Source organism: Xenopus laevis, chromosome 1S, assembly GCF_017654675.1.
Source record: "Xenopus laevis strain J_2021 chromosome 1S, Xenopus_laevis_v10.1, whole genome shotgun sequence".
NCBI classification, from domain to species: Eukaryota; Metazoa; Chordata; class Amphibia; order Anura; family Pipidae; genus Xenopus; species Xenopus laevis.
This window is the reverse complement of record NC_054372.1, coordinates 116,196,022-116,218,453: the sequence shown is the minus strand read 5'-3', so window position 1 is coordinate 116,218,453 and position 22,432 is coordinate 116,196,022. Positions and strand designations below refer to the sequence as shown.

Sequence of the window (22,432 nt, the reverse complement as noted above, 5' to 3'; positions counted from 1 at the left end):
GCTGACATCATAAGGTGCTGGAGTCCAGAAATTATAGGAAATCAGTATTACCTTCTGCTAGAATGACGGTGGCATTGTGTACTCTCCGTGCTATGTGCTTTAGGCCATTAGGTCCATGATAAACACAGAACATAGCAGCCATGTTTGCAAGAAGGGCCTAAATGGATTGCAAAAAATACTTTACATTAATATGCAAAATGGTAAAACACAAATGCAAAAACATTTCTCCTGGCATCACTATTATTGCAAGATACCTGTGCAGTGCATATGTTGCTTGTGGCTTTATCCCTGCGAATGTGCTGCTCTCTGGTCTGTAGCGCAAGGCGATAAACTTCTTTTCCTGCAGCATCTCTGAGAGTATATTATCAAAGAATTAACTATGCACACAAAAGTCTGCAAATAAGTTCATATACAAAAATGCCAATGTAAAGCTGAGAGTAACTTTTTATGCACCAAATGTATAATTTTATGCTAAAAATACCCTGAAAGATCAGGTTGAATGTTGAAATGAATCCAACCCCTAATTTGAATATTCAGATTTAAAAAAATACTAGTTCCAACAACAAGTTGTGGTTTTTTTGTTTTGAGCTTTAAAGTTAAGCTACTTGGATTTGGATTCAGTTCAGCTGAATACTGAATCTTAGACTTGATGCTTTTTAGCCAACATATTGTATAATATAATGTATAACTTTGCACGTTTCTGGTTAAGTACAAGTTTTTGAGAATTACTTTTTTTTCTATAGGTTAATCCTCTCGTGCATTTATTAATTATTGAGCTGCATTTTCTTTAGTGCAGGTCTTTATTGTCCAGAATTGAATGCTTTGATATGAAAACCTGCATGGAATACATTTCTGCAAACACTGTGTATATCCAATTTTTAAGTGAATTATGTATATATGCACACACTGTGTGGGGGGCTGGGTGTGTGTGTGTTCAGTAGAGTTTTAGAAGGATCAGTTCATAATAATACTATGTACACGGTTATTTCATACCTGGTCACTCCAACCATTCTTCCTGGCATCATTCTCACCAAGTTTTCCTTTACTGCAAAAAATGCTGCATGAGGACCACCATAACAAAGTGGCACACCAAATCTTTGTGAACTTCCCAGGGCAATGTCTACTCCAAATTCACCAGGAGGCCTCATAATACAAAGTGCTAGGAGATCTGTGGCACAGCAGGCCAGTGTCTGATAGAGGAGGTGGGGAAAAAAGGCATAGACAAAATTCTTATAAATCAATCTTAATCTTCCTAACACTCCGATTTATTTAAAATGGCATAACAAACCTAGCTGGATTTTGTATAATATGTATTAATGTGTGAAGGTTTTAAATGGTAGAGTAAATTCCTTAGCCAAGTCAGACAAGATAAGACTATACAGTAACAAAGCTTAAATGAAACCGTTACAAAAAGGTGTTTTAAATACGTTTTCATAAACCATTACATCTGACAGTTCTTCTCTTACATTGCAAGCACATTAGAATCCTGCAGGGGGTCATGAACCCTCAAAAAAGAAGGTAAGACTTTCGGGTATAGGTCTTATCTATAGCAAATTTAACTCCTTTACACAAAAAAAACACAACATGTTTTTCTCTGCCCCTGCCCACTTCTGATGATGTTACTTCTGCTTTACAACAACAGCACTTTGTTTTTTGGTGGTCAGCAGAATGCGGATCGGGTTGTGCATAAGGCAGTTGTGGACAAGGTTGCAGGTCTTGGATTCAAAAATTCATGCCGAGCTGGACTCGAAAATCAGTGAAACATTGACCCCTATATATGACATTACATCACTGCAACCAGTGGCTATATATGTAAATGTTTTACTCCTGATTTATTCTTGATGCAAGCATAGGTATTGAATGGGCAAGAGATGGGAAGAAAGAGCAACTGTATTTCATTATATGTACTGAGGGCAGCTGCTGTGGCGTTGTATCCAATATAGTTGTACTGATAATCTATCTCGAGTGGTAGGGTAGTGTACATGTTCTCTGCTATGCAAGTGTCCCAGGCTAGGCATAATTTGTATGGAGTTGTGGTTCTCAGAAGTGTAACTTACCCCTCTGCATAAAAAAAATAAATATATAAATTGATGGTTTCAGGTATGCACCCTCAGGTGCTTGCTCATTTGTGGTGGTGGTGAAACGTAAGCACCCAGAAGCGGCTGTGGAACAACATACAGCAGACCCTGTGGCCTGGCCCAATTCCCAGGGTCTGCTGTAGATGCACCACTGGTAGTTCTATGCTTACTGTGACATGTGAAATTTGGTATAGATGCGCATGGCTGGTCACAAGCAGGTAGATCTATGTATTTGGTATATTTGACACAATTGGCAAACGAAATGTCGGACTGGGCTGGCAGGACATCAGGTAAAAACCCGGTGGGCCCTGCTGACCCATACCCACACCTGTTTATATGCCACTCTGCCCCCCCTGGTCTTGCCCCAGGAAGGGGGGTTGCAACTAAGGCAGGGGCTGTAGGGGTGTTGCAGCAGAGGCGGGGGGGGGATCGTGAGGGTGGGTGGTGGCTCCTGTGTGGGAAGCCTCGGTGGGCCTCCTACCTGCCAGTCCGACACTGGGCAAATTGCAGGTCCAAAATGATCTACCATTGTTACAAATCTGACAGAGCCCCAATCAGATGTAATTTAGGCAGTATGTTGTCTTGACCCTATACAATGATAACTTGCAGACAAGAAAGTCAGCATCAGGAATATGGTCAGGGCTACCATCAAGAGGGTGCTGGGTGCACTCCAGTCAGAAGCCCCAGTGCAAAGCTCCCTCCCTAAGAAACCTGAAAAGGAGATTAGTGGACTACAAACTCGCAGGAGAAGTGAGCAGGTGCATGACTGATCATTACCCTGAGCATTACAATGCATGGCTGGGGTGAATCAGGGGCATTGCTATGCATGTGCCTAGAATTTTCTTTTGATTGGGCCACATTCTTCTTGTTTGCAGGGCCCAGCGGAACAAAAGGCCAGTGGCTGTGGTACCCTTGATTAAGGCCCTGTCAACATAGTAACATGGGGGCTCCAGCACACTTAAAAATGATGCAAAGCATTATTTAACTTTGTTCTAATATGGAGAGAAATTCAAATATCATTCCTGTCCATATCATTAGCCCTTTCCCATATGTATTTGTGTGTATATTATATACAGCTTTGCCCTCTTATAGGACTGTGAACTGGTAAATTGCTCTTACTCCATTTTGATGTGCTCTGTCAACAAGATGGGTGAAATCTTCCACTTTCCCATTAGTATCTGGGTACTGAAACAATACCCCACTGACATCCTTTCCACTGAAGTCCATTTCATGAGGCAACAGCAGCTCAGTTTCGACACCAATGTAACTAAAACAAACGATTTATTACATTACTAAATGAGAACAAAAACCATTAAACACACAATAGCTACAAGAGAGGCTATTAGCATTACTGTGATTGAATTGTTATCTAATTTCATTGAGTTTCTTGTTTGTGGACTTTAAAATACACTTTACACACAAGTCTTCCTTTTATAAAAATGTTCCACAAAACATTCTAAAAATCACTCTATATTTACTACACTTTGGCAATTACATAAAGATTGACTTATGGATGGTTTATTTCAGTCAGTGTTTCTTACTTTGCTCTTGTCTGTACCACAGCTATTGTCTGAGGATGGCATCTACTGTCCACGTAGAATTTCCTTCTTTTGTTGTGTCTAAATAAAAAACGAGCAAAAAGCTGAATCAGCACACTGCTGTACGGAGTATGAACGAGTTGCTGCAACAAAATGCAAATAATAACTCTGGGATCAGAATGTCTTCCATGTTATTACTACTGTTTCAATAAAAATCATTTGTAAAAATAGATTATGTTTTCTTTTACCTGTGGCATAACTGCATGGCCTCAGCTGCAGCTGTTCCTTCATCTAGAAGCGATGCATTTGCCACGTCCATTCCAGTTAGGTCACACACCATAGTCTGGTAATTCAGCAAGCTCTCTAGTCGCCCTTGTGACACCTCAGGCTGATATGGGGTATACTGTGTGACCCTGAAGTGAAATAAATATTATCCAAGTTTTTATTCCTGTGAGCCACATTCAATTTTGAAGAGAGTTGAGGAGCAACACAAGCATGAAATAAAGTTCCTGGGGATGCAAAATAAGGTTGTGATTGGCTATTTGGTAACCCATGTGTGGACTGGCAACCTACAAGAGACTGTTTGGCATTACACAGTTTTTATGCAACCAAAACTTCCTTCCAGGCCAGGAATTTTAAAAAAATAAGCAGCTGCTTTGAGGCCACTGGAAGCAACAGCCAAGGGGTCCATATGCAACATCATTAGTGTTAATATAAACTGGGGTGAAAAAACAAAAACAAAACAACCACAAGTGCACCAAAGAATACTTGGGTAGATGAATTGAACCAAGAAAACGGATTAACGGATGCCTGGGGTGGTGCAGTGGATTGTGTAGGGCTGACAAAGGGAGGCTATAGTCTGTTCTAAACACTACATCACAGCAACATGCATCCCAAAAAATGGGGTAACGCTCATACACAGTCTAGAGGTTATTGTATTCCTTTTGGTCTGGGTATTAAGGTTAAACTTTGGATTTGAAACCATCAGAGATCTGACTGAAGCAAAAAGAAAAAACCTGCTCCTATGTAAATTCCAAAAATGTATACGGGATAATGATGGTGAAACTTGACTGAACAAGTTGCTAATCATGTTTGTGTGCTACTTGTGTGATTTATCAGCTTGTGTGATAATGAGCAGAAAAATTATCTGATGTTTTGAAATCACTGAGACATTATATGAATAGGATTTACCATTGTGATTTTTTTTTTTTTTTTTTATTATAAATATGTGCAAAATCTAATCAAATTTAAAAAAAGAAAACCCACAATAACATGAATTGTGGGACAGTTGCAGGCACAATTATATTATTATTTATTTATTTTTTTAACAGTATCCCTAGACACAACCTGCTGAACATTATTATTATTTTTTTTTTTAATGCTGAATTCACCATTTCGGGGCGCCTATATAAAGGCCAGTGGTTAACTTCCTGTATACAGCATTCTGCCCTCCTGGCATCTACATTTCTTATATTTTTATATGCATTCTGCTGAGATTAAATCATATACATCTCTGAATGAAGGGAATACATGACATCACTGGCAGCATAGGAGACCATCACACTGGTAGGCACAAGCTTATTCCAAACAACCCATCATTTCACTCAGAATGACAAAGCCCTACTGAATCATTTATTCAGTAGGGCTGAATATTTAATCATTCTAGGATGAGAACTATTTTCACTTGCACTAACTAGATAGAAAAAAAAAAAAAATGTACCCACTGGGCACAACTTCTATATATTATCACACAGACTGTTATAATTAAATAATATTGGTAGCAATACATTTTTAAATGCAGTTATTAACTTTCTGATGAGAAAGATTGATAGCTTAAAGGGGACCCGTCACCCAAAAAAATTATTCAAAATCCTATTTTGTCACATAAGTCAAGCAAAATGAAATTTAATTACACTGTATAAATTATTTGAATCTTGTTTCCTTCAGTCTGGGAATTCATAATTATAGCAAGCAGGCAGCAGCCATTTTGTGGACACTGTTATTAAGTCTTACATCATCTCAAAATCTTGTTTGTGCACCAGAATGAGAGACCTGATGTCCATCCCCATGCACTGGCTATACAATTAAATGGTTAAGAGTGAACTGGGGGAATATGTGGGGGAGCAGTGACATCTAGGAAGTGCTGAATGGAAAGTAATGGTCTGCCCCGACTATGCCTAAGGCATAGAGGAGGGGCAGGCAATATTTGATTGACAGCTGAGATGTTTAAATGAGCTTACACCAGCTATGAATGCTTTAATAAAAATAGAAGTTGGATTTCATGTTTAATTTGAAAAGGACTTATACAGCTTTTTGTGTTTGGGTGACAGGCCCACTCTAAGGCACATAAATATGGGAGTATGTATATGCATTCCCACGTGGATGCTTTTTACCACATGTGAACACATCAGTCACTACTATGGAACCACAATAAAGCACTAAATACAGGAGATAATGCATTTTCATATTAACAAGTAGTACAAGGACAACAGAAGAAAGGGTTCTGTTAACTCATGTGAAAAGAGCCACCCCGCAGGAACCCAAGATTAAACACTCATCTGTAAGGACCCTTAAAGGAACAAATCAGTGCAAAATAAAAACTTTTTTTTTTTAGTTAACCAAAAATGAACAGTGAACGAACAGATGTCTAACATAAGTCAGAACACAACTTTTTTCAGCTCTCCTAACTCTTCATTAGTCAGTGACTTGAAGGGGTGCCACATGGGACATGTCTGTTCAGTAAGTTTGATTTTGATGCATATCGTGCAGGTCAGATTCAAAAGCAAACAGTTATGAGCGATATGGCCCTCCCCCCTCAAGTGACCGATTGGTTACTGACTGGTAACAAATAAGAGAGCTTCAAAGCAGGAAGTTGGGTTCTGGCCGACTTCCAGTCACTTCAGCCTTTATAGATTACATTTTTTGCTAATAAACTATATACTATATATATACAGTTTTTATTTATATGAAAATAATGGGCTTGAACAAGATACTGAAAATTAAACACACTGCACACAAAATCAAATGCTAGTAATTAAGCTCTGTAAAATAATTGTGAACAGCTTTTATGGATTAACTAAATTAATCATTTTAGTGACAATTTTGGCAGTGTCTGCTATTTCATGTGATTTAAAAAAACAACATAATCCACCTGAATGTATTGCAAGGCTAGAGAACATGGAACCGATCCAGTAAGCATTTATTTTAATATTCTTAGGTCTTCTACTCAAGCTAAAACAAGACTTTCAATCTTTTTACCTGCACAAACTGTTCTCTACAAATAATGAGCTATTCTAGTTGGGCTCATGGAAAAGGACCAAGTGGGGGGGGATCATATGAAGCTCTAATAAATTCACTATTTCTTTATGCCCACGAGTGCTTCCAGTTTTTGCTACTACGCGATTTGGGAAAGCACCCAAAAAGTGGCTGATGAGTGCCGGTATCTACAGCGACTAACAATATATTCATAAACTCAAAAGTTGAGGGCATAAAAGGGAAGTAGTAGACCTTCCCATTAACTTTTAGTATCTTAAGATGGCCTTACATAAACAGATACGCTTTATACAATTTTCAGCATGTGTACAGTGGTGCAATAATCCCAACCGATACCTATGTACTATAGATTGATTGAGCGTTTATCTGCCGATACCATGTCAGCCACTGTATGATGTACAAGCAGATAACATAGAAAAAAAAAAAAAAAGTAAAGTTATCATACATTATATGACATCTGTGCATTCAACTAAAAAGCACATGGACTGCAAGAATTACATTTTTATTGTAATTTCTGTGTTTTATTGCTCCTATTTTTCTGTTGGCCATCTCCTATTAATTTTCTATTCTGACATTCAACAGCTTCTTGGTTGCTATAGTAACCTAGCACCCAGATAGCTATTGGAAATGTAAAAAATAGGGACTAATCACACATTTCCTTAAAACAATACTATGAATTAATTGTAAGCCCTGCTACTCTGTTTGGCTGGTCAACCAATGACCTCAATACATTTAGGCAACTGACTAGGAGCCATCTGTATGTATGACTAATCAGTCAGATGATTGCTATATAAATTCATACTAACCCAAGCTTTTTCAGCCTAATTCAGCAGTATGAAGTTAGAATGCTTCCATTATAGCAATAGAGAAGTTAAATAAGGATATATACATTTCCATGTGACCTCTGACTGGTAACATCTGCAGGCATGTACTACACTATGTTCTCACAAGTAATTGCTTTTAACCATTCTAAACTCTGAGCAGAATGATCTTGTTTACGTGGACAGAATGTTCAAACAGAGGCCTTGCATAACTTGAAGACAATGTTTACAAGGTAACCACATTTAGCTGAGCACAGAGGAGTCATCTGCTAGCCTGTCCTAATTTAACTTAAAGTATCACTTTCAGTCATCAGGATTTGGAGGAAGTGATTTAACTACAAACTAGCAATGCAGCTGCCTTATTTCCTGATGTGCTGATTTGAAGTAGAACAAAAAGCAAGAAACCCTTTGCTGCAAATGGTTAACACATCAGCTCTGACTCCCATAGCTGTGAGACGGAATTTTAATGCTTGCAGTTATAGACTTTGCTGGTGGTGCTCCCCTGTTCCACTGGTTTAGTATTATTTTGGTGTTTTTGGGGTTTTTCTCTGCCTGAGGTAGCCTTTTAGATGCTGCCCACCCTGACACCCAGCGTTACCTTTTCTGAGCGGGTCGAAGGGGGCTGCAGAGCGCAGTGGTGGTCTCTGCACTACAAAAAACAAAATTCTGATTTTAAAAGTGTAAATTTCGGCTCTATAGGTTACCAGGAGCGAACATGAGACGAGTTTCTCAACTCACCTCATGGCAGCAGCGCCCCTGCCTTCATTGTCAAATAAAGATATTCTCCACACCTTCCAAAGCATATGATAGAATCCCTGCCAAACACCCAGAAAGAGCTGACCTTTATCACCCTTCTTAAAAATGGTAATAAAGTTACAACAATGTAGTTTAGCAAAATAAAAAAAAAAAATACCACTACTCTAAATGAAATACATAATATATCTGTGGTCAGATTACGGTCTCCCATTCATAGACAACAGAAAACTCTATAAACTAGATCAAATAATAGCTGCCTCTTAAATGCAATATCCTTCTCTGTATACTTACAGTATGACATGTATACATGTCTGCAGCCATATAGTTTGAACACAAACAGGGTATTTAATAAACAAATAAATTGTACAGGTATAGGACTGGTTATCCAGAATGCATGGGACCTGGGGGTTTCCAGATAACAGATCACTTTCCGTAATTTGGATCTTCATACTTTAAGTCTACTAAAAAATCATGTAAACAGTAAATAACCCAAACAGGCTGGTTTTGCTTCCAGTAAAGATTAATTCTATCTTCGCTTGGATCAAATACAAGGTACTGTTTTATTACTAAGGAGAAAAGGGAAATCAGTTTTAAAAATTTGGATTATTTGGATAAAATGGAGCAAGAAGGATTTTCCATAATTTGGAGCTTTCTAGATATCGGGTTTCCGGATATCTGATCCCATACCAGTGATATAACTATATTAACCAGTCAGACCCTAGCTTTCATTATCTAATTAGTTGTAGACCGACCAAGCATTTCTGTGTGAATGCTGCCAGTCAAAGCTAGAGTGTGTCATAAGCAAAACTATGCCCAAGTGGTGCAGGCAAATTTGTACATTTAGGGTAACAATAAAATTAAGAAAACTTGCATGCAAAAATTGCTCCATTTTAAATGGGAAAGAGAGTAGTATAAAAAAATGTTAATGCATGAATGGTCCTATTCTAATACTAATTTTTATAAGCATTTGGTGTTTTTTCATACCCTCTTTAGCCTTCCTCATCTGTTTTCTTCTCACGAAACTGGGATTTGTTGGACTGGTTTCCTAGGAGATGGGATTCTGAATGGTATTTTAGGAAAAGAAGCAAACAGTCTCTCCTCTCCGTTTTAGCACATCTTTCTTTTGTTACTACTCCTTCCATAATCTATACAAGCAGTATAGAATAAAAGGTATGGAATCCGAAAAGACAGGAGGCGTATGTGTTCCATTCAAAACCAGAATAAAGAAAGCACATTAAAGAGAGTTCCTAGGCTCCAGTCACATCGGGGAATTTAATTCAAATCAAGCAAAATAGCGGTCTTTACAACAAAAATGTATACAATTAAGTCGACTTATTTAAGAAATCTTGCTTATTACAAAGAAAACAGACACAATTACACTAGCTGCTTCTGTGTTTTACATTTAGATTCAATCTGCTTTTTTTCTGGTATCCATATATAGGATTTTTGTTTCATGTGTAACCATGGGGCAGTAATCACAAAAAACAAGACTGCATGTTTGTGCTTTAGTACGGCATATCATATCTCAATCATAGAATATAAAAAATTTGATATAATTCAATAACATCTGTTATTTAATTACACTTTAAATGGTAGTTATGAAGCAATTGTAATATCCTAAGGCAATTTATAATTATGAATATATCAGAATTCTAAAGATCCCATGGTCTGTATTTGGAAAAAAAAAATCACAAATAAGATGACATAAAATCAGAAAAAAAGATGCGACATAAAATGATCACTCTTTAATGCTGAAGATGCTGTTCCCATTAAGACTTTGAAAAAGTCTTTGGTGCAATTTATACAAAGCATGGATTGTGATAGAAGGAATAACAAAAACTTACAACACAGTCAGAATATAACATTAAATATGGGAGGGTCTGAAGAAACATAAGCATAACAATAAAACTGCCCCCTCCCCCGAGTCATTTTCACTTGCAGGCTAGAAAATAGCTGCATAAAAATGTTAAAAATTCAAATGCCATGCCAAATCAATGAGCTTACAATCTAAGGTCCCTATCCCATTCACACACTCTAGGGACAATTTCATCAGGAGCCGATAACCCTTCTTCCTTTGATAGAATGTGGGGGCAGGGCCGGAACTAGGGGTAGGCAGAATAAGCATCTGCCAAGGTCACAATGATGGGGGAGGGGGATGACGCTGGGTAGGTATCTTTTAAAGTCGGTCTGCCTACACCTAGTCCAGGATCTCTTCCTCCTTCTGCCGCTCTCCCCGAGCAGGGTGGCCAGAATACCCAGTGCAACCTCTGCAGACCTGGGTACATTGTGAACTATTTTGAGCAGGGACCTTCCATCCAATTTTCAATCTGTAAACCTTATTTGTAAAATTGTTCAAGACTCCGGTCTGTTAAAAATATATGAAGATGATGATTATGCAACCTCCTTGCAGATTGTGCTCTTGATGGAACTAAACCTAAGACCACAGTGATACAATGCAAACCACCGTGCTACCCATAAGAGGGAATATGTACCACAGGTGAAAGCATTTTAGCGCTGCAAAATATGTTGGCGATATATAAATACATAATAATAATAATAATAATAATAATAATAAATAATAATAATAGCTAGGACAAGCGCATAAGAATTTTCTTAATGGTCATGGTTGGGTTGCTTGCACAACATGGCTTCAATCTGAGAAAAGCAAGAGTTTGGATCTACTAACTTAGTATCGAATTCAAAAGTAGGCGTTATTTATGCACATAGCCTCAACAATGGAACCATTCAACCGTAACATGTGCAACAAAGAAAAGTTGTTAAGTCAGGACTGGGAAAAAAAGTACTACCAGTGTTCGAAACATTAGTGTTGTGCATTTTAGATTTAAAAATGTAGCATCACATAACATTTGGTTAAACAAAAGGCAATATAAACCTACAACATCTTACCAGCCTGCATTTTCCAATAAGTTTCGTAATATGGCCTGTGGAACTGAACAGTTGTAGTAGCCCATGCCTATGTAGGACCTCCAGATCTTGTTCTTGTTGGCTATATTTTGGAGTGATTCAAGAATTTCATTCTCACCTAGAACATAGTGAAAACAATGTAAATTATCTGACCATGGAGTTAAAAAGCACCCTAGTTCATTGCTTGGTGGAGGACCATGATCTCTTGTGAATCATAAAATTATTTCCTCAAAATGTTAGGAAATATCATTATAACTCACTGGCTGTAAAAAGTGGTGGTTCATTTCTTCCCTCCAAACAAGATCACCCTAAAAATGTCTTCTTTCATCTAGTACTAGCTGGACTAGTAAACTGCAGGCTTTGAAAATGTAAACTTGGGTGAAAACTGGTTTCATGGTTTTTTTTTTTCCATATGCCCTGAAGACATTTATGTTTATAAGTCATCACATTTGCACAACATGTTCTTGTTGGAAGAGCATGTTGTAACTCTAAGGGAAAGAAGTGGGGGAGGTGAACAGGAGGATCAGTTCCAAGTTTTGACTTTTTCTCCATTATTTGTTTTTAGTTTTCTTTTTCACTAAGAAAGACCAGCACTGCCATTCTGCTCCATTTAGCTCATGGGGCCAAGAATTCCTAAACTGATGGGCTGTAAGCATAGCTATGGGGGGTGGTATCAGCCTGAAGGCCAGCTTCTATAAGATTTGGAGATCATTTGTGGGATGTTATGTGCTCTCCTCATTTGCTGTGCTTGAGATTCTTGGACATGTCTGAATGACAAACGTTATTACGTTCCAAGAGGGACCTGGACCAAAATTCTGAAAACCACTGCCTTAAACTAAATAAAGGCAAATACTATCATTCTGTTGTTTCCCTATTGAAAAGTTTTTTTTTTTAATATTCAATTTTCATAAAAGTGGTTTCGTTTGCCATGAAACATTCTTGTTTAATTAATCCCATCAAATGGGTTGTTCAACTTTGAGTTAACTTTTAATACCATGTAGCGAGTCATATTCTGAGACAATTTGTAATTGGCTTATATTTTTTTATTATTTGAGTTTGAGTTATTTAGCTTTTTATTCAGCAGCTTTCCAGTTTCAGAATTCTGGTTGCTAGGGCCCATATTACTCTAGCAACCATGCACTGATTTGAATAAGAGACTAGAATATGTACAAGAGAGGACCCAAATAGAAAGAGGAGTAATAAAAACTAGCAATAACAAAACATTTGTAGCCTTACAGAGCATTTGTTTTTTAGATGGGGTCAATAACCCCCATTTAAAAGAGTTTGGAAAGAGTCATAAGAAAGACAAAAACAACAAAATAAATTATACAGACCAATTGAAAAGTTGCTTACAATTAGCCATTCTATAACATACGAAACATTATCTTAAAAGGTGAACCACAGCTTTCAGTATTCAAGATTCTAAAAAAGTAAAAAGTTTCAGGGATCTCTGAGCAACCAGAAGGATGCATTTACAAATATAGCTAGAGTCTTAACCATGAATAAAGAACTGCTGCTTTAGGAAACAAGGGAAGGATATATACCTGAAGCTTCTCATGTTTTCCATTTATTTTTTTATGAAGTTTACATCATCAGTCTCCAGCCAGTTTTGTAAATGGCCTTCGCTAACCCTTTGTTTGGCCATTTAATCGGAGACCAGGCACCTTAGTCCATGTTGGCTACCCTTACTGATAATTTATCATGGATGAGGAATAGATTAAGGTTAGATAAGGAATAGATCAAGGTTACTAGCCATTTGGTTATAGTTCAGGGAATAGCTAGAACAGCAAACAAGGGTCCATCACAAAGCAGAACATCTCAATACAAGCTTCCAAGAGGTGATCCAACAAGTATTACATATTCAGAACCTCCAGTTAATAAATGCAGGTCATAGTATCCAAATGTTCTTTTATGGCTGGGACTTGATAATTCAATGCCAAATGAACAGCAGCTATATACACAGAGATTTGTAAACCAGACGGCTTTGATCATTATAATCTCATCAGTTTTGCAGTTATTCATTTCATCAGTCCATCTAGTATTCTTGCTCAGGATCTATTTGACACTTTGTTCCACCAGCCATTGTCAACCTCCTCATCCAGTTTTCTTGCACCAGAGCAGGTCAAGGGGGCCGCAATAGCTCTCTCTACACTAGAAGAGCCCAAACTCCAATTTAAAATTCTGAATTTTGGATCTTGAAGTTAACAGGAGCGGCTTTGGTCTGGTAACTTGAGGGATGTTGCCTACTGAATAGTAAAAAATGAAAGCCAACAACAAATTGTCTCAGAATATCACTCCCTTTATCATACAAAAAGGCAAGTCAAAGGTGAACAACCCCTTTAACCATTCTGTGGTACCAAAGGAATTTCACATAGCAGCTACTCTTTGTAAAGAATGCCGCTGATGTCACGGACCAACCCATTCAAAAGTCTATGAAGGAATATGAAGTCGGTCTCTATAAAAATATATTGCATAAAATAGCTCATATGTAAATAAACCATTTTCATAATAATATAATTTTTAGTAGTATGTGCCATTGGGAAATCATAAATAGAAAATTGCCATTAAAAAAAAAAAAAAAAAAAAAAAAGGGCCGCCCCCTGCGATCGTAGGATTTATGGTGCACACAAACAAACCACACATGTTAGGTCACACGAGTTCTGTCTTTTGCTTCCTCACTTCTTCCTGTTACAGTTAGAGTTGTAGTATTTCTGGTCAGGTGATCTCTGAGACAGCACACAGACCATCACGAAATGGTGGTTCAAGGCAAGAGATGTAAAAGGGCAATATTTACATATATATATATATATATATATATATATATATATATATATATATATATATATATATATATATATATATATATATATATATATATATATATATATATATATATATATATATATATATATATATATATATATATATATATATATATATACCAGTTCGGTAAGATTCTTTAATATGCCCTTAACGTGATATAAACTGTTGCTTAAGTATTCATTTTGGGGGTAAAGTTTTCCTTGATGTATTCCACTATGCATTTATTATTCTCTATCATATGAACGGTATTAACATGACAGTTTAGGGTCCATTCCATAATACACATTAGCCTATTATATAGTATGATAAAGGTTACAGTCGAGCGGGGGGGTGTTGGTGTACATCAAAAATCACTCTGGTAATTTACAATCTGCCTTGTTGTTTACATACCTCCCAAAATTTTGGAAGTAAAAAGAGGGACAATTTTGTGCATGTAACGCAGCGTAATTTCTTTTTGTTCATTTTACAAAATTTGGAAGGTTATGAAAGTTTGAAAATAATTCTCCTTATCTAAACGTTTTTTTTTTTGTCTCAAAATTGTTACAAAGTATCTTATTTGCACCTGTTAGCTGTTATGTGCTATCTGCTAAAAGCCAATTAAGTTAGAAACTTTGTTTCTTTTTCTGGCTGTTCAGTGCAAAGAAAATATGGACTTTCCAGTACAAATGAGGGACTGCAGGTTGAGCTGTCAAAAGAAGGACTGTCCCTCCGAAAAAGGGACAGTTGGGAGGTTATGTGTTTATACAGTCTTGAGGCTTATATTGTGTTGTAAACATAACAGTTACAGAACTATTTTACTGTTTAAACAGCAGGCACTAGAGTGCATTTTTAAGTACACATTTTCCTAATAAAAGCTTTATACAACTTAAATCATAATGGTGTACAGGTGCTAATCTTTAAAGGGACCGTCTTTTTGGGGAGTTCCTCCCCCTTTTAATTAACTGCTACTTTTTGCTTTAGTACATATAGACTGTGTGCTCACTGCTTAAAAACCAAAGTCACACATTATTTAATTGCACTGCAGGCCAAAGCCAGCAGAACAGAATGACAGTGCACCTACAGAACACATTAATTATTTAAGAAGCTTTCTGGAGTAAATGCACACACTCTTATGCAGCAAAATACAGCTGCATTTTAATTCATGTTTAGATCGCAAGAATGAAAAATGCAGTCACAAAATAAGCACTTGCTATAAGAAGTGATCAGGGTTAATAAGAGCTTAATTTAAATGGCTGAGCAAAGATAAAAAAAACTGCACAGAATTTGACATAATAATGCAGGAATGGGAGCACAGACACTTTCCCTAGTGTGTTATCCAGGCCGAGTAGGGAATGTTATGCAAAGGCAAACTATGCTCCGCTGAAGCTATTCTCTGATGTCATCTTGAACGAACCAGATTGAACTGGCCCTGGAAGCTGCAGGGTCTAAAGTTTGCACTCACACTGCAGTTTGCCTTATGTTCATGTTACATTAGGGCTTATGGAATCGGAAGAGAGCACAAATATAAAGATATTGTTATCAGGGATGGTACAGGAACTTACAGACTTGATCATCCATCTTTAGAGGTCTTGCCAGGCGAATGCTACCAGGAACAGTCTTGTCAATCAACTCCTCAATGTCCTGCATAAACAAACACAAGGAACCCATGCTGAGATGTTCCATTACACAACAATGCACCGAGCAGCCCTCACAAACACACATACAAAAAGATCCCGTGGGGGATGCTGGCATAGTTTGTTAGATGGAAAACACCCCTTAGTTTATTAACAAATTAACAGTCATTCCTGGAAGCTAGACAAACCCCATTTGTTGTGAGGAGATTATAGCTAATTTTTAGCATGGGTGCTATTACACAATCTAGTAGACTTATCTGCTGCTGGCATCAACAATGCATGAGCTATATATCTGGCAACATAATGGTAAATGAACACATATAATCACACTTAATAGATAGTATGGCACACTTAAGTTTTAATCCTCTGGAAATCCAGCAAGTGAAGGAAAGGAACATCAGAACTGATATGCAATTAATAACTGAGGAAGAATACAGTCTTGAAGTTTTTTTTTTATCACGTCATTGTAATGATAGTGTTCATTAAAGGGGTGTTTCACCTTTATGTTAACAGTTAATATGTTATAGAATGGCAGAATTCTAAACAATTTTTCAATTGGTCTTCGTAATGTATTATTTATAGTTTGTTAATAATTTGCCTTCTTCCTCTGACTCTTTCCAGTTTTCAAATGGGGGTCACTGACCCCATCTAAAAAACAAATGTTCTGTAAGGCTACAGATTTATTGTTATTGCTGCTTTTTATGACTCCTCTTTCAATCAGTCTCTCTCCTATTCATATTCCAGTCTCTTATTCAAATCAATGCATGGTTGCTAGGGTAACTTGGACCCTATCAACCAAATTGCTGGAATTGCAAACTGGAGAGCAGCTGAATAAAAAGCTAAATAAGTAAAAATAATAAAACGAAACTGCAATTTGTCACAGAAGATCACTCTCTACATCATACTAAAATTTAATTTAAAGATAAAACAACCCCTTACAATGACAAAAACATAGCATCCATCAACAAAGATTCTCAAGGTTACAGTTACATATAATGTGGAGAATATCTCTGAAGCAGGCTACTTTGTGGCCTACCCATAAAAAAAATGGTCCATTTTACCTCTATGCAATAAAAACAATTCATATTTTTGGGAACCTGGAGAATAGAATAGAACAGAACTTATCAGAATGGAGTTCTAAAATACAGAGTAACTAGAATTGTTTATAGACAGAATGGTCTATAGAACAAGTACTATTTCAGTGGGAACGCTGATGGCAGAGCACCCCGAGTACAGAAATGGAGCTACACTAAGAAGAGCACACAGGGGGTGAGTTTGGAGTGGCCTAATTTCTTCTTTCTACTGTTCAATTTTCATAGAAAGAGTCAGCTGTCTGGGCACAAGCTTCCACCCACTCATTATTTTGCCAACAGCACACAATGCAAATAAATGCATAATGCACTCCGGATGGAAGCGTTTAATCCTTTATAATCCTCATTGTCTGGGTGGGGTCAGGACAGTAACAAGTGACAAACACAAAGTGATCCTTCCTAGGCAGTAAACAGAAAAGAAATGCAGAACAATGGTATAGATGCAATCACCCCCTTAAAGAAGGACACTTGTGAAATGCAATGTACAGGGTTATGCTGAAATCACTGCAGCCATTCCCATCCAATTAGAATTCCCAGGGAGATTATGGAAGTTGTAGTTCAGCAATATTTGACATGTAAATAGTGTGTATGGGAAGGAAGCAATCTATAAAAACACAATATCTATGCAATAAAAAAAACCAAAGTTTGACTTTTCAGATGCTTTTTCAGCAATAATCAGCCATGTCTAGCCCTGCATGCAGGACAATATCCACAGCCTGACTCATTGGTTGAAACTAGTTTAGACTAGAATTTTTTTTTTTAATTTGATCATTTCATTTGTGCCTTCAGCTGGTGCAACATAAATCGCACATAGACAACAAGTCGCAGAAGGTCTGCGTGTGTGTTTGTACCTAGGGGCAGTCAGGGGTGAACATGGTGGGAGAAATCGCAACAGGTTAGAAAGTGGCGCTTAATATCCACTTGTTATCGCGATTCGCGACTTACCTGGAGACCGAGGGTGTCCAGCATCTGTCGCTTCTCTTTGTCCCCGGGGCCGATGTGCCTCTCGGAGAAGTCATCGTGTCGGGGCAGGAGCAGCTCGAAGTGTCGGGGGGAGCTGGAAGTGAGCGCTGCCCCTGGCGCAGTCTGGCTACTGCTGCTCCTTCCCATCAACTCCACGCGGAGCCAAGCGCTTCTCTTGCAGCCCATCGTCCTGCCCGGCATCAGCCTCAGCGCCCTGCTCAGGACTCCCCATGACTTGGCACAGCTCTGCATGTCTCTCCGTGCTGATGTGCGCTGCCTACGATTCTTGTAGAAAGAGAAGAGCAGCTCCCACACTTGCGCCTCACACTTTCTTGCAAACTTGCCTCTTCCCGCACCTGCGGATCTCGCACTACTGAAGCGCTGAGAGAATTCCCCACGCCTCCCTCATTATATCCGAGCCAGCCAATCAGCATGCCCGAACCAGATGACGTAGGGCCAAGCCCCCCTTCTGATGAGAGAAAAATAAACTGCCAGCATCCTGCACAGATAAAGCCCGGTGGAAAAAATGCAAAGCTTGCAACATTCTCACAGGCCTCCGATATGTGCTGATGGGTAAGTGTCAGGCCAGGGGGAGGCTCCAGGTAGTGCCTACACCCCCGGACATATTTGGGCAAACATGGTGCCCCCTTCCGAATCTGGCCTTCTCGCTAATGATGAGTCGTCGCTGCGGGGGATCTGGGCTTCCGCCTTGTCTGCCCTGCGACTGTATGCGACTCCGTTTAAATCCCTCGCAAAGATGAGCCCAAGGACTCACGTGATTGCAGTGAAAGGGAGATCAATAGACTGTCCCGAGCCAGGCCAAATATATCAGCATCACCAAGAAAAATATACTTTTTGCAGAGTTAGGAAAGTGGGGAGAATGCTGGGTAGGAAAGTGGTCTCTTGCAACTAATGATGAATTGCAGCCCTCAGCTATCGCGGGTTGTACTAAAATAAACAAAGCAGCTGGAGGGCTACAGTATACAGAGCCCCCTTCAATAGAAATAATGTCTCTCTAAGGGTTTTTTTTACCATGTGGGACAACCCTGGTCCTAAGCATTTGGTACTGGTTAGTTAAGGGCTAGAGGAACTTCGGGTGTAGCATCTACTCATGACATACATTGGACACTTGTGAAACAAAAACCATTGATGCCTCACCGTGCCAAACTACATGACTTTTACCCCTCCATCCTCCTTTTGCTCGCCCAATAAATGCAGCACTAAAGTATTAAAATTATTAAAATACCTCTTTTGCCATCGCCCCCAAATGATATTTCAGCCAGGGTCGTTCCTGCTAAGAGGTAAGGCGAGAACATTGCCTCAGACAGCAGTGAGTGTCCAGTTGCCAGGGGCAGCAAAAACCCACCTCATTTAACTTTAAGGGTAGAACTAGACGGGCGACTTCGATGCGTTTCTGGCGGATCCTACAGACTAGGCCAAAACGCAGGTGTCAAGTCGGATGCAACGGAAATAAGGTAAGCAATAGCCACGTCGAATGTTGTCGCAGCATTCATCTGTCACAACACAACTGTCGGATGCAGACGCTGCATGCTGCGTCTGCATCAGACAGTCGTGAACGCTGCAACAACATCTGACGCCTTTCGTTTTGTAGCAGCACGTCAGATCTGCCAGAAAACACATCAAAGTTGCCAGTGTAGTTCTACCCTAAGAGTGAGACATTTTCAAAGCAAAAATTTGTCTTTTCTAGTGCAGAGAGTGCAATAATATTTTCTGCACTAGCGGCCCCCACCTTGACCCACTACGACACAAAAGTTGTAAGTACAGAGAAGGTGAGCGGGGACAGCGTCAGGGCTGCTCTCTCGGGTGGCAGCAGCTCCAGAAATGGCCCTGATTTCAGCATGGGTAGTGTTGGTGGAATAATTAGTTATCTTGTTTTTCAAAATGGTTATAAATCAAGCACATCATTCCCTGTCCCACTGGAGTTTACAAACGAAGGTCCCTATTACATTCATAGAAAATAAAAAAGCCTCAGCCACCAGAGATTACCTGCGGAGCTGGGGATGATGGCAGTGGCGGATTAATAAAATGTGAGGCCCCCAGGCTACACTTTACACAGGGCCCCCTGCTAGACTACTCCCACTACCAAACGTTTAGAAATGTACAACAATTATCTTCCAAATGATTAACTATTAGTAACAGTAAAATAATTAGTAAAAATAAAATGCAGACATTTGCTGTTGGGTTAGGTCTGGGCCCATGCATAGTTGGTTCCTGCTTCCTGAATGTGTCAATTATTTTTATTTTCTTTAAATATATTTTACTGTGATGCAGCAACAAGCCTACAACTTCTGCTGTTGGCCCCTCTCTTGCACGGCTATTACCCGCTTGCTGGGCTGGGAGATTAGACAAGGTGTGTATGTGTGCAAAAACTCTAAAGAGTGACACCACGGGCACAAACTGACAAAACTTTAGAGAGCTTGCAGCACAGCCCCTGACTTTGCCCAGCAGCACAGTTAAATAATTAACAATAATATAAAACAAAAAAAAATATCACTGATAAAGCCCCATGGGACCCTGAGAACTGTGGGCCCCTAGGCTATAGCCTAGATTGTCTACATACTTTTGGATGTATAACATCAGATAAAACTAAGGTCAAAACATACATTAAAGTAGTGTCCTGAGCGGGTCTAATCACGCAGACCTGTGCCCAACCCGCAGACCAGCAAGCCGACCTCAACCGCCACCCACTATGCCCCACCATCCAGACCTACTACCCGGGCCATCCCTCAAACAGCTCAATCCGACCCGGCGCCTACAAAAACCAGAAGTGACGTCACTTTTTACCTGGAGGTGACACCACTTTTACACAGGACCCTATCTCACTACGACAATCTCATGAGACGGTAGGATGGACCAGTCCTGTAACATAGCTGGGTACAACCAGGTACTCAGAAATCAATGCCAAAAACGCAACCACCTTGCGGGTGTTGCGCGGGTACCCGACCAGATGCAGAACTCTATATTATGGTAAGGGCCACATTTAGACAAGAAAGTATATTGCTTATATATCACCAGGGCTGCCATTATAAACCATGGGGCCCTATACAAAAAAGTTTTCTGTGACCAGGGTCCCCCCTACAAGTTAAAAAACAACTGGTGGTCAGGGCCCCCCTCAAAACTTTACTGGTGGCCAGCCCTCCCACAACTTAAAAACTCCATTTATGGGCAAGGTAACCCCTACAAAAAAAAACAATTTTGTTTCCAGAGTCCATAGAGAATTAAAATAAAACATTTGTGGCCAGGGGTTTAATTTAAAAAACTAAAACCAGTAGAACTTACCTTAGGTTCTTCATTATTGTCCTCGGCGATGGCTTAAATTTTCTTTTTTCGCTTCATTTTTGGCTTTGAGTCTTCTGCTTTGGCTCCGTTCTCAGATTTGGGGCTTCGGCTTCAGCACCATTGTTGGCTTTGGGTCTTCAGTTTTGAGTCTCTGGCTTTGTATGCGGCTTTGGGTTTGGTTCTTTGGCTTCGGATCTTTGCCGACATCCACACTCTCAAGGGGGGGGGGCCTGGCTAATCTGGAAAGTGCAGCACAGCCAGTCCCCCCTTTAAACCTAGATTCTGCCGGGCCTGGGACGACTGTGCCCCCCCCCAATGGCTGCACTGTATATAACTAATGTACATTTGTGTTTACAATCAATTGTATTTATATTCAGTGATATATGAGAGATATACAGTAGATAGTACCTTTGTGTCCATCAGTACTAGAGTACTTTGGGACATTTATTCTCTCTAGACCATAGTCTGCCATTGAAGTATGCTTTCCAATTACTAGAATGTTGAAAAACTTTATTTCACTTATATGAGTTGCTATAGAAATCAGTATTTGACACGTGAACTTTGGCTCTATCCTGCACTGTACTCTCAAAGGACTCCATCTGCTTATCATGTGTTTATGAGCTATATGCATGCAACCAAAGTGTGAATTCTGAATATGTCTGGCTTTTGAGAGGAAGGAAAACCACAGCAGATCAGCAGTTGTGAACAGAGAAACAATTTTTATTGAAGTAGTAGCTGCTATTTCAAATAAAGTTTAGTTAATTATCTTGATAAGTATATGCCTTATCTTTTATCATTTTGCTGACAGGGTGCTGGCGATGCAAAAGATTTATTATTTAATTAGACAGTGCTTAGGATCTTTTGTGCTGCCTTGACATTTGAGAGCAAAGGCTAACTTATCAGACCAGTCCTGCAGATCTAGGGGCTAATTCTGTCCCAGATAGTGGTGTCATGTTTTCTGGAAAAAAATACTTTCCTATAGTTTTATCTTTTTTTTCTCATTAATAACATTGGCATGAAATACAATTTCTTACTTTTTTTAAGTAAGTAAAATACCAGTCAGGTGGCAACAGTGGTCACAAGGAATGCTGGTGCTGTAAGATAGAAAAAATGATGCAGAAACAAATATGCACAGTACATGTGAAAACCACATACTGTATGTTATATCATCTGCCCCTTCCACATCAATCAATGGTATTTCAGCCCTCCCATTGTCTAAATAAAAAGGTACACGGGCAGCCATTATTCCGT

The 22,432-nt window shown here is 39.0% G+C and overlaps 1 protein-coding gene across 2 annotated transcripts in view; it reads right to left on the bottom strand.

Moving 5' to 3' along the window:
* The window catches only part of gldc.S (glycine decarboxylase S homeolog), a 33,658-nt gene extending 15,192 nt beyond the window's left edge, over positions 1-18,466 (bottom strand). The window contains exons 1-9 of one of the 2 annotated variants that reach the window (XR_005963419.1): positions 17,864-18,466; positions 15,756-15,834; positions 11,374-11,509; positions 3,865-4,029; positions 3,620-3,697; positions 3,198-3,345; positions 994-1,190; positions 255-351; positions 52-157 (exon numbers count right to left, since the gene is read on the bottom strand). Coding sequence is in view for 1 of the 2 variants with exons in the window: in NM_001086672.1 (NP_001080141.1) it covers positions 52-157; positions 255-351; positions 994-1,190; positions 3,198-3,345; positions 3,620-3,697; positions 3,865-4,029; positions 11,374-11,509; positions 15,756-15,834; positions 17,864-18,133 (1,276 nt within the window). In the remaining variant the exon portion in view is untranslated. 2 annotated transcript variants of the gene reach the window in all.
* Between the last annotated feature and the right edge of the window lie 3,966 nt (positions 18,467-22,432).